The sequence below is a fragment of the Chiloscyllium plagiosum genome, unplaced genomic scaffold (assembly GCF_037043375.1).
Source record: "Chiloscyllium plagiosum isolate Xiang-an unplaced genomic scaffold, Cpla_swu_hap1 HiC_scaffold_10, whole genome shotgun sequence".
In the NCBI taxonomy this organism is placed as follows: Eukaryota; Metazoa; Chordata; class Chondrichthyes; order Orectolobiformes; family Hemiscylliidae; genus Chiloscyllium; species Chiloscyllium plagiosum.
Window position 1 is genome coordinate 109,501,580 of NW_028270148.1, and position 17,235 is coordinate 109,518,814.

Sequence of the window (17,235 nt, forward strand, 5' to 3'; positions counted from 1 at the left end):
TATTGTGCCTGTTGGCAGTCCTGAGATCCCAAGCAAATTAAGGAAATGCTGCGGCTTAAATCATAAGGTCGCATCCCACACTACTTTCCTAGATGGATGTTTTAGAAAAAGTATATCTTCAAAGAAAGCAATGCACCTATAGATAGCAATGTGTCAGGTGGCGCAGTATCATTTTCATGCAATTTAAGAACTGTGCTGCCTTCTAATGGTGCAAAAACCTTGCTGCACTATGAAAGCCATCTGTATTGGCCGCAAGTAATCAACTGGTATGCTATTGAGTTATTAGATTACACCCACTGGGCAAAGTACCAACAACAAAGAGCCCAGCCAGAGCATGGTGAAGTCTTGTCTTTACCCATCTCATGACTGCATTCTACCAACAATTTATTGCTGATGTTGGATTATTTGAAGATTTTTGCACTCATATAATTGTTAACAGCAGTCACAATAGATAAAATATTACTAATTGTTTTGTGGTGTTGTGGGTAAATCACCACAGGTCACCTTTAATTCGGTTATTTATTAAGAAATATCAAAAATTTATTAAGGATTTTCCTGCTCCTCGGATGCTGCCTGAACTGCTGTGCTTTTCCAGCACCACTCTAATCCAGAATCTGGTTTCCAGCATCTGCAGTCATTGTTTTTACCTAAGAAATCTCACAGACAATCAAATACTAAAACAAAGAATTTAACTTCATGTAGCAACCAAAATAAGATCCTGCCCAATAAACAAGTTAAGCCGCACAACTCAACTTAGTTACACCTGATTAGTGGTGAAGTCTGGCCAGGATTCCAACCACAGTGTCTGTCTCTAAAAGAGTCCAGTGTTCAATCCTCTTGCAGTGCTGTTCTTTGAAGTTCTGCTGCTGACTAGTTCTGGTGTTGGATTCTTTTACAGATCTTTTTTGTTCTTCAAGTCTACATGTGATATTATTGACAATTCTTTACATTCTTTCATCCAAATTATTGACTGTGCCTCTGACACCATCAAGGCTGCAGCGTATGTTATCAGAATTCTTGTTCCTTGTTACATTTGGCATTGACTGTCTGTTTGAAGACACAGCTTTCCTGCAGTTAATTCCTTCAGGTCTTCTACAGGACAATCACTTGTCCTTGTGGTATAAAGCAGCCAGTTATAGAGCAGGTATGAAAATAGTTTTATTCATGTACCTTCTACTCTTTCTCCCAGAGGTGGCTAATTGCTCTCAGTTCCTGTATAGGTTTGTCCTTGTCCCTAAATAGTTTATTACAGAGTTAGTGCTGCTTCTTTCAATCTAGTAACAGTTATTTCATTTCCGAAGTTTACACAATCATAGTGCATTATACATTAGCAAAAAGTTATTAAATATGTTTGTGTGTGACTGCTTTAAAAAGCAAGTGACATTGACAGATCTCTTCCCCTATTGCTGATGTTTTAAAAAAATCTCAGTGGCTTAGTGGTAGGGACGGCACGGTGGCTCAGTGGTTAGCACTGAGGCCTCACAGCGGCAGGGACCTGAGTTTGATTCCTGCCTCGGGTGACTGTCTGTGCGGAATTTGCAATTTCCCCATCTTCATGTGGGTTATCTCCCACAGTCCAAAGATGTGCAGGTTGGGTGAATTGGCCATGCTAAATTGCCCACGGTGTTCAGGGATGTGTAAGTTAGGTGCATTGGTCAGGGGTAAATATAGGGTAAGGGAATGGGGCTGGGTGGGATACTCTTCAGAAGGTCGGTGTGGACTTGTTGGGCTGAAGGGCTTGTTCCCACCCTGTAGGGATCCTATGAAAATGACCTTTTGCTTTAGGACTGTGCTATTAAATTATGACGAGGACTTAATCTAGCTTCTGAAGCTGCTGTATTAATGAAATGACAAGGATTGGGTTTGATTTGATTTATTGTTCTCATATGACCCTAAGTATAGTGAAAAGTTTTGTTTTGCAATCAGTACAGGTAGCTCACAACATATAAGGACATAGAGACCATAGCGTGTTTAGACAGAGTGAGGCATACAAGGTTACAGCTACATAGGAGATACACAAAACGAAACCCTGTGCCACAGCTTTTCATCTTGCCCTCATTGTATGAATGCCAATTAAAGTGAAAACAGCGTTTCTCTACCACGTGAGAGAGTGATAATTAGCTATTGGCCAAACAGCAGTTTCTGTATAAATGTTATTTTCCCTTCACTTTGGTGTTCTTGCAAATGGTCCTGAAGATTTGAAACCTCAACAAACCTTTTTTCAATTGTGTTCAAGTTCTGTATTACTGAAAGTCAAATGTTATCACACGGGTTCACTGAAGGTCATTTGTCTTTCTGATCTTTCAGCATTGGGTAGAAGGATTAAGAGCCATCATTCACAACTTCAGAGCTAACAATGTCTGCCCCATGACCTGTCTGAAGAAACAGTTAAGTTACACTCGTCTTATTTGCTTATTTAAATTGCGTTAACAAATAATGAATTTGATTTTGTTGTATTAGTCATTCTCATGGAGAGCTTTATTAAGTGATGTGTGCAGCATCAAATCAAGCATTAAATTCATACACACAAAAACTGGACTTTTTAATGAAAACATGCAGGCTCCAAAACAAAACAGAACAAAGCACAAGGAATTAGTTTGTGACCAAGAACTGGAAATTGTGTTTATTAATGTGAAACCGAGATTCGTATGCAAAGTTTTTCGAAAATGCCTGTGTTAATATAGCAGATCCAAGCAGATACAGGGTGGCATGCTGGCTCAGAGGTTAGCACTGCTGCCTCACAGCACCAGGGACCCAGGTTAGATTCTATCCTTGGGTGACTGTCTGTATGGAGTTTGCACTATCTCCCCTGTGTGGATTTCCTCCAAGTGCTCCGGTTTCCTTCCATAGTTCAAAGATGTGCAGGTTAGATGGATTGGCCATTGGAAATTGCCCATAGTGTCGAGGAATGTGCGTGTTGGGTGGACTGATCATGGGGAATGCAAGGTGATGGAGTGGATCTGTTTGGGCTGCTCTTCGGAACGTCAGTGTGGACTCAGTGGGCTGAATGGTCTGCTTCCACACTGTTGGGATTCTATGAAGCCATTATGTAGTTGTGCACTGACATGCAATTTTGTGTTCTTTATCATTGACAGGTTCTCTGACCATTCTGCTCTTGTCTAACTAAAACTGGTGTAGTTGGAAGTAATATTCTGATCTGAGCTAAAGGGGTAATCTGCTCAGGAAATTGGAATTTGTACATTTATGCTGTATTTGGAAATCTAATCACCTGAGAAAGACAGGATGAGCAGCTCAGAGTATGTGGCAAAGCCTTTAATGGTCCTGAGTATTTGGATTGAGTCTGTCACATACCTTGGGCAGGAGGCCTTCAGCACAAATAGAAATGTCTGAGCACTTGAAGATGATCCTCATTACCCACCTTTTAGTCATGGAGTCATAGAGATGTACAGCACTGAAACAGACCCTTCAGTCCAACTCGTCCGTGCCGACCAGTTATCCTAACCTAATCTAGTCCCATTTTCCAGCAATTTAGATAAGTAATTCCAGATATCCTACATAATGTTGAGTGTTCAACTTTGCAGTATTTAAGTTCTTCAGACGCTCCCAACCAATAGTTCTCCTATCCATCTGTGTTGAGATATACCCAGTTGGCAGATATACCCCATCCACTCCACCCTAATTCAGGCAAATCTTAAACCCAACTACAATCTCCAGCTGCATCCCCAGCCACATCCAAATGTTTCTAGAGCACTCCCCCTGACTCTTCCTTGGGCATAGCTGTCATGAACACATGAATGGGGAAGGGGGGAGATTTCAGTGAACAGCACGACTCAAAAGGTGTAATGACCCAAAAGGTGCAGTCAGTTGGATAACTGCAGCAGCTCGACTGGGATTTCAGTCAAAATTCCTGATACTTGTGAGTCTTATTTGATGTAAGTCTTTTCAGTTCATATCACCTTAATTGTACAAAAAAACAAAGAACAGTACAGCACAGGAACAGACCCTTCAACTCACCAAGCCTGAGCTGACTCATTGTCTTTCTAAACTAAAAACCTCTTGCCTGTATACCGTCTGTATCCCATATCCTATTCAGGTGTCTGTCATACTACAAATGTTGCCATTGTATCTGCTTCTGCCACATCCTCTAACAGCATATTCCAGGCATTTATCACCCTCTCTCAGAAAAACTTGCCTCTCCCATCTCCTTTTAACTTACCCCCTTTTACCTTAATCCTGAATCCCCTAGTATTTGGCATTTCTACCCTGGGAAAAAGACCCTGACTATCCATTCTATCCGTGCCTCTCATAATTTTGTAAACCTCGATTAGGTCACCCCCTCGCTTCCAACATTCTAGTGTAAACAAACCAAGCTTGTCCAATCTCTCGTCAGAGCTAACTCCCTCCAAACCAGGCAACATCCTGGTAAACTGTTTCTGTCTCCTCTCCAAAGCCTCCACATCCTTCTGCTAGTAGCAACTAGAACTGTATGCAGTATTCCAAATGTGGCCTGAATAAAGGCCTGTACAGCTGCAACATGACTTACCAATTTTTACACTCTATGCACTGACTGATGAAGGCAGCATGCCGTACATCTTTTTGACCACCTTGTCCACTTGCATTGCCACTTTCAGTGAACTGTGGACCTGCACACCCAGGTCCCTCTTTGTTGATGCTATGAAGGGTTTTGCCATTTACTGCAAACTTCCCTCCTGCTTAAGACCTTCCAAAGTTTATCACCTCATACTTATCTGGATTAAATTCCGCCTGCCATTTCTCTACCCAAGCCTCCAGCCTATCTATATCCTGCTGTGTCCTCTGACAATCCTCCCCACTATCTGCAGCTCCCCCAATCTTTGCGTCATCTGCAACCTTACTAATCAGACACCTACGTTCAGCCCCAAATCATTTGTATATGTTAAAGGCAACAGCACAAATCCCTGCAGGGCACCACTGGTCCCTGATCTCCAGTTAGAAAATCACCCTTCCACCACTCCTGTCTGTCTCCTATGACCAAGCCAGTTCTGTATCCATCTTACCTCCAATATCAGCCTGCCACAAAGGACGCTGCCTGTCCCTAATTATATTGATGTTGAGAGTGTGATGCTGGAAAAGCACAGCAGGTCAGGGAGCATCCAAGGAGCAGGAGAATCGACATTTCGGGCTTCCTAAGATCCAAATGGTCATTTTAGTTTGATGCCTTGTGATTTTATGTCACTCTTTTCAGTTATAAATAGCAGTTATGTTAATATTATACTGGGCTGTGCATGGCAATATTATGGTACTTATATTTCCCCTGGAATCCACCTCACTACTGAGCGTTTTTGGGATTTTGGCTTCAAGTTGAGCATTTCTGAACTTCCTATTCTCTTTTTCAGACTTGATAATTAATCTCAATATTTCTCCCTTCCTTTCAGCTGGATGAGGTTATCGTTTCTCACAAATGTAAATGGAAAAATTCCAGTCAGGAGGTGAGAAGTGTTTTCTTTTTTAAACCAGTGCTAATTGTTGTTTGCTGTTGGGAATGTGTGCTTTATTCACAGCAAAACTGGACAAATGCTGATTCAAGAGTTCAGAGGTGACAGAAGTGGTCTTAAGTGATGGAAAAACCGAGTATTTACATTAAGTTAGGTGGCTTGGAGCATGCTGCCTTTGACGATGTAGCTTGCTTTCAATAAAGGAATATGCACAGTACTCCTTCTCTACAAACACTAATTCTGAATACAGAGGAACCTCGATTATCCGAATGAGATGGATGGGCACTATTTCGTTCTGATAATTGAATATTCAGTTAATTGGGATTCAATGCCTGTCCTCTGGGGCTCGGATTTTCCTGAAGAAGGGCTCATGCCCGAAACGTCGATTCTCCTGCTCCTTGGATACTGCCTGACCTGCTGCGCTTTTCCAGCAACGCATTTTCGGCTCGGATTTTCTGTTAAGTCCGCTCCCCGTTTAGGAGACGAGGAAGCAGCACACCACGCATGAGCCCTGCACAACCTCCCATCCGCGCCCAACCCTGCACCACCATCTGCCCGTCCAACCCGACTCCCCCATCCACCCCCCCACCCAACATCTGACCCCCGTCTGTGACCGCCCCCCCCCGTCCGACCTGGCCCACCCCCGCCCCCACCCACCATGCGCTTCGCCGCTGTCAGCCCCCCCCCCCACCGTCTGTTCCCTCCATCCCCCCCCCCCCAGGGGCAGCTGGACTGGACACCAACAGTAAGACTGCTGCTGCCTTTGGGGGTGAGTCCCAAACTGGCGCACAAACAGTCCCAAACTGGCGCACAAACAGCCACAAACACAACCTTTTGACAGGTTCCACCTTTGCCCTGTACAGGACAATGTTGGAGAGATTATCTGGGGAAGGGTGTGGTTTAGGGTACACCCTTGTGTAGAACTCCAGGGAAAGTGTAGGGAGAGAGAAAGTGGGCGGGAGTTCAGTCATTTGGAGACAGTGCCTGGGCTCCCATCGATGTCCAGGACTGTTCTCAGCAGCATTTCAGTAAGCGGGTTTGTTTTTAACCATTGTAAACAAAAGACGAGAATATTGTTGAAACATCTCTGTCGGGACCTTGAGATCTTCTTCAGATAATCCGAAATTCGGATAATTGATATTCAGACAATCGAGGTTCCTCTGTATACCTTGAATGTTCAGAGCTCAGGAAGGCATCATAACACATTTGGGTAATGTACTTGAGCTGTATTTCTGCAGGAGAAAGTGAAGACTTCTGCACACTATTTGTTCCCTAATCATCTATTCTAACTGGAAGAGTCTTTAAAGGCCTCAAAATCTTCCTTGCTGAGGCTTCGGACAGGGATAGCTTATGTGTTGGGAGTGCCTGCAGAAATTTGTCGCACAACATTCCCACCCTGTCTTGCATGTTGGTCAGTAGTGCAGCTCCATGATAGAACTAAGCTGACAAACTAGAGCTAAGCTTTTACTGTCTCATCACTTTCAGTATTACCAGAACCTTTGCCTCGGGCAAAACAGAAAAGGTGATATTTCAGGTCCTGAAGGAACTTGGTCTTCCAAGTGGCAAGGTAAGGTTTGAAATTCTTCTGACTTTCAATTTTAGCTGACCAGCTTCTCTTAATCGGTTCATTCAACCCGTAAGTTAAATTAGGGAAAGGATGTTTGCCCTCAACTTTCCAAGTGTCTTGAATCTGTTGGTTCCCTTCAGAAACTGAAAGCATTTTCTTGGACGAGTCTGAAATGAAACCCCCACCCTGCTGGAGAACCTTAATTGATGATTCAATAACATTATATAGTGTTGCCTCTTTCAGGTGTTCTGGGTAACCTTACTCCTGGTTCCCGTGGATTTTTAAAAATAGTGGTTCGGAAAATGCTGTGGCATTCTTGTTGCTGCAAAAGAACATGTGAAGTAGGCCATTTGGCTCTTCAGTCCTGCTCCCCCATTTAATAAGACCATAGCTTATTCTGTTCCTGTTTCCAAATTCGACATTTCTATTTACCTTAAAAATATCTGATTTCCATCACTTTCTGAGGCAGGGTAGAGCAACTCTCTGAGAGAAGAAATTCCCCCTAATTTCTTTCCTAAAAGAGTAACACCCTTGTTTTAAAATAGTGCCCCCTAGTTCTGGACTCGCGCAGAAGGTGAACAATCCTTTCCCTTCCAACTTGATGAGACCATCCAGGATCTTATAAGCTTCAATCAAATCAACACTCGTTCTTCTAAACTCCAGTGAAAACATGCCCAGCCTGTCCAGCTTTTCCTCATAAGATGATCCGCTAGTTCCAGGTTATCAGTTTAGTAAAACCACCTCCAATACATTTACATTCTGTTATGGAACAGGTACAAAAGGTAAAATCAGACACAGGGTCTTATAGGAGAGAAGTCAGAGAGCAAGAAAATACCAGTCTGGACCTGCTCCTTTAGGTCCAGCAGCCTTTTCCATACTACAATGAAAAGACTAAACCAAACCAGAGAAAAGCTGAGCTGAGAGAACTGGCTACTCCGCTTCATTGTACAAGTGTTTCTTTTTTAACTTGAAAGCCTTCTACCTTAGGCAGTATCTGTTAGCTATTATCAACTTGGCCCTAAAACCCTTCAATCCCCAGACTTTTCAGAGTCTGAATCGTTTACAGCCTCTCTAGAAAAAAAAAGCCAAGGACAGCATAACCTTGTTAAAGGAGCAGCTTCATCAGAATCCCTCTTTAAATAGGAGACGAAAACTGCACACAATATTTGAGACTTTCTATAGGTATGTTAGGAATAAAAGAATGACTAGGGTAGGAATAGGTCCAGTCAAGGATAGTAGTGGGAAGTTGCGTGTGGAGGCGGAAGAGATTGGGGAGACACTGAATGAATACTTTTCTTCAGTATTTACTCAGGAACAGGGCATTGTCGTCGATGTGAATACTGAGTCACAAATAAGTAGAATGGATGGCTTTGAGGTATGTAGAGAAGAGGTGTTGGAAATCCTGGAAAAGGTGAAAATAGATAAGTCCCCTGGGCCTGATGGCATTTATCCTAGGATTCTCTGGGAAGCAAGGGAGGAGATTGCAGAGCCATTGGCCTTGATTTTTATGTCCTCTTTGTCTACAGGAGTAGTGCCAGAAGACTGGAGGATAGCAAATGTGGTTCCCTTGTTCAAAAAGGGGAGTAGGGATAACCCTAGTAACTATAGGCCGGTGAGTCTCACTTCTGTTGTGGGTAAAGTCTTAGAGAGAATTGTAAGGGATAGGATTTATGCACATCTGGATAGGAATAATGTGATCAAGGATAGTCAGCATGGTTTTGTGAAGGGCAGGTCGTGCCTCACAAACCTTATTGAATTCTTTGAAAAGGTGACGAAGGAGGTTGATGAGGGGAAAGCGGTAGATGTGGTATATATGGATTTTAGTAAGGCGTTTGATAAGGTTCCCCATGGTAGGCTACTGCAGAAAATACGGAGATATGGCATTGAGGGTGAGTTGGAGGTTTGGATTAGGAATTGGGTGGATGGAAGAAGACAGAGGGTAGTAGTTGATGGCAAAGTTTCTTCATGGAGTGCCGTCACTAGCGGTGTTCCGCAAGGATCTGTTTTGGGACCATTGCTGTTTGTCATTTTTATAAATGACCTGGAAGAGGGGTTAGAAGGTTGGGTGAGCAAGTTTGCGGATGATACGAAAGTCGGAGGAGTTGTTGACAGTGAGGAAGGATGTGGCAGGTTACAGCAGGATATAGAGAAGCTGCAGAGCTGGGCAGAAAGGTGGCAAATGGAATTCAATGTAGCTAAGTGTGAGGTGATTCACTTTGGGAAGAATAACAAAAAGATGGGGTACTGGGCTAATGGTCGGATACTTGGTAGTGTGGATGAGCAGAGGGATCTTGGTGTCCATGTACACAGATCTCTGAAAGTTGCCACCCAGGTAAATAGTGCGGTGAGGAAGGCATATGGCGTACTGGCTTTTATTGGTAGAGGAATTGAGTTCCGGAGTCCTGAGGTCATGATGCAGTTGTATAAGACTCTGGTGCGGCCGCATCTGGAATATTGTGTGCAGTTTTGGTCGCCATACTATAGGAAGGATGTGGAGGCACTGGAACGGGTGCAGAGGAGGTTTACCAGGATGTTGCCTGGTATGGAAGGAAGATCGTATGAGGAAAGACTGAGACACTTGGGGCTGTTTTCATTAGAGAAAAGAAGGTTTAGGGGTGACTTGATTGAGGTGTACAAGATGATTAGGGGGTTAGATAGGGTTGACAGTGTGAACCTTTTCCCGCGTATGGAGTCGGGTATTACAAGGGGGCATAGCTTTAAATTAAGGGGGGGTAGATATAGGACTGAAGTTAGGGGTAGATTCTTCACTCAGCGAGTTGTAAGTTCATGGAATGCCCTGCCAGTAGCAGTGGTGGACTCTCCCTCTTTATGGGCATTTAAGCGGGCATTGGATAGGTATATGGAGGATAGTGGGTTAGTATAGGTTAGGTGGGCTTGGATCGGCGCAACATCGAAGGCCAAAGGGCCTGTACTGCGCTGTATTGTTCTATGTTCTATGTTCTATGTACTTGACCCTCACCAATGTCTTATGCAACTGATGCAAAGATTCCTTGGGTTGACTGTTCTGAGCAGAGTTTGCACATTCTCCCCACGTCTGCGTGGGTATCGTCCGGCTGCTCCGGTTTCCTCCCGCTGTCCAAAGATGTGCAGGTTAGGTGAATTGACCATGCTAAGTTGCCCATAACGTGCAGGGATGTGCAGGCTAGGTGGACTAGCCATGGGATATGCAGGGTTACTGGGTTACAGGGTGTAGGTCAGGATGAGATGCTCTTCCGAGGGTCACATTGTGGACTCAATGGGTTAAATGGGTCTGCTTCCATACTGTGGGGAGTCTGTAATTCTTTTGGTTCCTGCCTGTCTGTGAGATGGGGTTTCTCCGAACAGAGATAAGAGAACCAGAAGACAGCAGGGAAAGATAGTTGTCCCGATGGTTATGAAATAGGTGTTCTTATCTTTCAATCAGGCAAGACGGACCACAGAATTATGGACAGCATATTGCTTTCATTATTTAATCTGACCATGCAATTTATCTATTTGAGCTAAGTAAATGTGATTGTATTATTGTTCTGGATGTTCACCTGTACTGTGCAATAAAGGACCTAAATGATTCAAAGCAAGTTTTGTGTCACCTTGTATTAATTCTGTCCTTCTTCACAGATCTTGAAGAAATAAATGTCAAAAAGATGTTGATATTTCATTAGTTCAGAAGCAATTCCATAGTTGAATGCAACATTCAGATATTTTACGTAGTGACAGGGAGTGTGCATTTATTTCCTTGAGCCTGTTCCACCTTGTTATTGGTGATTAGTATGCAATCTAACACCACATCCCTGACTTAGGGCCATGTCACTTGATAGCTTCAGTTAACAAAAGCCTATCAGTTTCAGACTTAAAATTAACAATTGACTGAGCATAATTTGCAACTTGCAGAACGAGTGTTACAAACCTCTGTGCATGTCAAAGTGTTACCGAACTTCACTCCTGAAAGTCTTGGCTCTAGGTTTCAGACTCTAGCCAATTCTACAGTCCCCAAACAATGAACAAATGAACAAAGTTTCTGTTCATCCACCCTACCAGTTCCTCTCAACATCTTGAAAACTTTGCACAATTCACTCTTTAACCTTCTAAAACTCAGGGAATACAGCTACAGTTTGTGTAATCTCTCGTATTTTAACCCTGTGGACCAGGTATTTCTATTAAATTCACCCTGCACTCCCTCTAAGGTCAGAATATCCTCTTAAAGGTATGGAGCCCACAACAGCTTGCAGTATTCCAGACTAACCAGGGTTTTGTATGACCAAGGCATGATTTCTCGTCCCTCTGCAACTTAATCCTTTAGCTAGAAAGGCTGTATTTCCATTCAACATTTGATTTATTTCTGCACACAGATGTACATGAAGCCCAACCTTCACTATTTCTAGCTTCTCAACATTTAGAAATGTCCACATTCAAGGTGAACGTCCTGACATTTGCTGACATTAAGCAGTTTGCATAGTTTAGTCCCATATAAGGTTGTAACATTTAGGCTTCCATCGACCACTTATAGCATTATCTACCTTTTCATCTTTGGGAAACTTGGGTACCTGTCCCATCATATCATCTGGATTGCTAAAGAAAAGCTTTGAGTAGTTGACAGCACAACATAGATCCTTAAGGGCCACCATTATCACATTCTGCAATAGAATATCTGCCCACTTTCCCTTCAAACCATGTCACTTCCAATCCACCAATCTCCTCACCAGGTAAAGAATGTTCCTTCAATCCCATGAACTTCTACCTTAACTAACTGTCTGATATGAGATCATACTACCTGTGAATACACTTAAATAACATCTGTAAACATTTCCTTGTCCACTATTCGAATACCTACTCAAAACATTCTGTCCTGTTAGTCAGGTGTGGCTTACCCACTACAAATCCATACTGCCTCAGGCTGATCACTTGAAAGTTTACGATGTTCAGTCACTCTATGAATTATTTATACTTCTGGTAATTTTCTGACAGCAGATGTTTGGTTAACTGATCCACAATACTTTGTCTCAGCTTATTTCAAAAGTGGAGTGGCAAAAACAATTTTTGAACATAAAAGAATGGTTACTGCATCAAGAGTAATTGGGCTTTCACAATATACTCATCAATTCATTTTAAACCCCAAGGAAGGATGCTATCTGTCTGGAATTTGTCACTATTTAGCACTATGATTTTTGTCTTTTTTTTTATTTTGTCCACATGAACTCTTGTGAGTCCCTATTTCTGATTCAATGTTAGCTTCCTCCAGACATGTGACATGCTATGGACTTGCTGTACTTTGAATACTGACCCAAAGTAATTATTTAACACTCCTGCCATTTCCTTACATCTTGGGATAGTATCGTCCTTCAATCTTCATGAATTCCCCTCTCTATTCTTGTCTTCATTGCTCAGTCCTTTGAGTATAGGAGTTGGAAAGTCATGTTCAGGTTGTACAGGACATTGGTGAGGCCTCTTCTGGAATACTGTGTCCAGTTCTACTATAGGAGAAAGTGAGGACTGCAGATGCTGGAGATCAGAGCTGAAAATGTGTTGCTGGAAAAGTGCAGCAGGTCAGGCAGCATCCAAGGAGCAGGAGAATCCATGTTTTGGGCATGAGCCCGAAGAAGGGCTCATCCCCGAAACGTCGATTCTCGTGCTCCTTGGATGCTGCCTGACCTGCTGCGCTTTTCCAGCAACACATTTTCAGCTCCAGTTCTACTATAGGAAGGGTATTATTATTATTATTATTATTGTTATTATTATTATTATTCTGCTGGAGAGAGTTCAGAGGAGATTCACCAGGATATTGCCAGGTATGGAAGGTTTGAGTTATAAAGAAAGACTGGATAGGCTGGTCACTATAACGTAAGAGGTATGAGAGGTAACCTGATAGAAGTTTTTAAAATAATGAGAAGTGTAGATAGACTTAATGGTAGTTGTCTTTTCCCTTGGGTGGGGGATTTCAAGACTCGGGGGGCACATTTTTAATGTGAGAGGAGAGAGATTTAAAAACAACATGAGGGGCAACCTTTTTTACACAGAGAGTGATTCATGTGTGGAATGAACTTCCTGAGGATGTGCTGAGTGTGGATACAATGATAACATTTAAAAGAGATTTAGATAGGTACATGGATAGGAAAGGTTTGAAGGGATGTGGGCCAGGAGCAGGCAGGTGGGACTAGTTTAGTTTGGGATTATGTTTGGCATGGACTTGTTGGACCAAAGGGTCTGTTTCCGTGCCATATAACTCTTTGAATTTATAACCTTTCTTTCCTATCAAAATTGCAAAGATGTTTTGTGTTCATTTTGACCATTTTTTTTTAATATTCTGTGTTGTGGTCTTGCCAGAATGGGTACCAGGCTTCCAAAGATGGGGGAGAAATCATTTTTGGTTCTTCAGTCGATGAAGAATTGACCATTTTAGAAGATCACTTCAAACCTCGAGCTCAGAAAGGAAGTCATGTGATTGCTAGTAAACGGCCAGCAAGCCACCAGTGGAGATAACATCTCCGGTATTTGCTGATATCCATTTTACTGCAGAGGGCGAGAAGGCTCCATGGGCTGTTGGTGTGTCAAAGGGAAAGAATTCCACAAGGCTATTGAAGATCTCGGTTTAGGCAATAGTCAAGTAATAGTTAACTGTTTTCAGGTAGAGACATGAAAATAGCATCTGATGAATTTGCCAAAAGGAAACTGATTACAGCTGTGCCAGCTGAATAAGAACCTTTAGCGTGCAGATAGAAACGTGGGAGTAGGCCAGTCAGTCTCTTTAATGGCTCAAGAGATTTGTGTGTCAGGGCAGAACCCTGCAACAATTTTTAAAATTCATTCTTGAGAGGCAGGAATCGCTGACTGGACCCACATTTATTGTCCATCCCAAATTGCCCAGAGGGCTGTTGAGACTCAGCCACATTGCTGTGGGTCTGGAGTCACAAGTAGGCCAGACCAGGTAAGGACAACAGATTTCCTTCCCTAAAGGGCATTGGTGAAACAGATGGGTTTTTTCTGACAATCAACAATGAATTCATGGTCATCTAGACTCTACATTCTAGATTTTTATTGAATTCAAATTCCACCATCTGCTGCAGTGGGATTTGAACCTGGCTCTTCAGTTCATTACCTGGGTCTCTGGATTAATAGTGTAGAATAATACCACTAGGCCATCACCTCCCCTAAATGATTTACTTTGTTGAGTCAGGCTCTCAAGCCTTGTTATTTTTCTTTGCCACATGTTCACTCCACTTGCTCTCAGAGGTTGCAAAAAGGAACCCTCCCTGTGTCCATCCCAGTTCCTCAAGCTGCATAAATGAGACACCCTACAAACTCAAAGTATAACTGGATATTAGGTGTCCCAACCTTCCCAGTTTGGTGGTTGGAGATTAAATGCTTTTTCATTTTGATACTGATAGAAATTCGCCATGCATTCTATCGTCTTTTTTGGATTAGTCTCATTAAGATTTACTTTAAACTCCAGTTCTCCAGCTGCATAGGGATTGTTGTGAGTTCCCATGGTTATAGCTGGTGAGAGCGAGTGCACATCTGTCCGATTTATTTTTAAGACTGCTGTTAGCTCGCAAAAATGTTATTTCAGTCAGCTTATGATAGAGCTATTATAAACTTTTTACTCTGCATGCACAGGCTAACAATCACATATCACACACTGGGGCCTGATGGAGAACCTGTTCCAATCTGAATTGAAAGTAGAAAATGCCAAGAGTGTGTTGTGAATCATAAATCATTCGCGCCTCGTGAAACAGATAAATGGTTTCTCATTTTGGGTGGGAGCAGTCAGCGGTGATCAAATGTTATTCCAAGCCCCAAATTCATTATACAAAGTAAGCCTTTATCCCCTCCTTAACTATATGACAAATTTAGTTCATTTTAAACAGGGCGTGACGCAGCATTCCTGATATTACTGATAAATTGGCAGTGTGTTACTGATATTGAAATGTGTTTGTGACAGATCTTTTATAATGGCGTGCTCTCGTCTCTTGCAGAATGATGAAATTGAGCCAACGATTTTCACCTTCGATAAATTTTATGCGCTAACGCAAAAAATTTGCCCTCGCACTGACATTGAGGAGCTGTTCAAGAAACTGTAAGTTGAGAGTCATTTGGAATTGGTCGCATGACTATTTATGAACCAGAGTTGAAGACAGGTCACTCATACAAAAGAATTAGAGCAGACCCATATGGAAAGTATCACGCTTAATAACAGATTACTTGCTACTATTTATCTGGACCATGCTTCATCTGAAACCTCTTAACTAAATGGTGCGTTACACTGTTAATCCATTTACTGTCATCATTGTGACCATGCCAGTTATATTAAAACAGTAGCTTAATTAAATCCTTTGCAGAAATAATTAGGATGTTCTTTGTAACTAGTATAGCACAGAGAGCTCCTGGAATCATTTTGCATCTGCTGGACTTGCAGCATTTGAAATCTAACCTGCTCGATTCAATAAAACATTAACTTGATTAGTAAACATTTGAAAAGTCTTGGGGAATGTTTTGCTTTGGGGTGAATCTGATCAAGCTGAAAAAAAGTGATAATTGTCAGTATACTGCAATTGGATGTGAAGCTGTGCACAGTCTGAAATGTGAGAAAAGGGGATCACTAGATGTTAAACAAATGCATTTCAACTGTTTATTCAGAGTGGGCCATCATCTTATGTATGAAGGGCCAAACCAGCATAGCCTGCACACACACCTCAAAAAACTGTCATCGCTCAATTCCATCTTCACTAAACTTCCAGGATCAATCATTCCTTCTCATTTGACCTTAATCCTCTGCATCGGGTATAGCTTCCAGTGTCAGCCCTCTGCATTGGATATAGCTTCCAGTGTCAGCCCTCTGCATTGGGTATAGCTTCCAGTGTCAGCCCGCTGCATCGGGTATAGTTTCCAGTGGCAGCCCTCTGCATTGGGTATAGTTTCCAGTGGCAGCCCTCTGCATTGGGTATGGCTTCCAGTGTCAGCCCGCTGCATCGGGTATAGTTTCCAGTGCCAGCCCTCTGCATCGGGTATAGCTTCCAGTGCCAGCCCTCTGCATTGGGTATAGCTTCCAGTGTCAGCCCTCTGCATCGGGTATAGCTTCCAGTGTCAGCCCTCTGCATCGGGTATAGCTTCCAGTGTCAGCCCGCTGCATCGGGTATAGTTTCCAGTGCCAGCCCTCTGCATCGGGTATAGCTTCCAGTGCCAGCCCTCTGCATCGGGTATAGCTTCCAGTGCCAGCCCTCTGCATTGGGTATAGCTTCCAGTGTCAGCCCTCTGCATCAGGTATAGTTTCCAGTGGCAGCCCTCTGCATTGGGTATAGTTTCCAGTGGCAGCCCCCCGCATCAGGTATAGTTTCCAGTGTCAGCCCCCCGCATCAGGTATAGTTTCCAGTGTCTGCCCTCTGCACCGGGTATAGCTTCCAGTGTCAGCCCTCTGCATCGGGTATAGCTTCCAGTGCCAGCCCTCTGCATTGGGTATAGCTTCCAGTGCCAGCCCTCTGCATCGGGTATAGCTTCCAGTGTCAGCCCTCTGCATCGGGTATAGCTTCCAGTGTCAGCCCTCTGCATTGGGTATAGCTTCCAGTGCCAGCCCTCTGCATCGGATATAGCTTCCAGTGTCAGCCCTCTGCATCGGGTATAGCTTCCAGTGCCAGCCCTCTGCATTGGGTATAGCTTCCAGTGCCAGCCCTCTGCATCGGATATAGCTTCCAGTGCCAGCCCTCTGCATCGGGTATAGCTTCCAGCGTCAGTGCTGTGCATTGGGTACAGCTTGCAGTGGAAGCCCTCTTCACTGGATATCATTTCCAGGGTCAATCCTCTGCACATGGCATTACTTCCACTGCCATCCCTGTTCACTGGGCATAGCTTCCAGTGCCAGCTCTCTGCACTAGGAATTATTTCCATTGTCAGCCTTCTGCATTGGGCATTGCTCCAGTGCCAGCCCTGTCACTGGCCATTGCTTCCATTGGCAGCCTTCTGCACTGGGCATTACTTCTAGTGCCCACTTTCTGTACATGGCATTGCATCCATTGCCGGACCTGACCACTGGGCATTGCTTCCAGTGACAGGTCTCTGCACTGGGCATTGCTTCCATTAGCAGCCTTCTGCACTGGGCATTGCTTCCAGTCACAGCTCTCTGCACTGAACATTGCTTCCAGTGTTGGCCCTAGTCACTGAGCATTGCTTCCAGTGTTAGCCCTAGTCACTGGGCATTGCTTCCAGTTTAAGCCATAGCCACTGGGCATTGCTTCCAGTGTTAGC

General features: G+C 43.4%; 1 protein-coding gene across 13 annotated transcripts in view; it reads left to right on the top strand.

The window, feature by feature from the left end:
* The window catches only part of plcb4a (phospholipase C, beta 4a), a 546,496-nt gene that overhangs the window by 335,817 nt on the left and 193,444 nt on the right, over positions 1–17,235 (top strand). For all 13 annotated transcript variants that reach the window (XM_043696592.2, XM_043696591.2, XM_043696594.2 and 10 more), the window contains 4 exons: positions 2,308–2,387; positions 5,376–5,429; positions 6,921–7,002; positions 14,973–15,073. In XM_043696592.2, the coding sequence (XP_043552527.2) occupies positions 2,308–2,387; positions 5,376–5,429; positions 6,921–7,002; positions 14,973–15,073 (317 nt within the window). The remainder of the gene's footprint in view (positions 1–2,307; positions 2,388–5,375; positions 5,430–6,920; positions 7,003–14,972; positions 15,074–17,235) is intronic.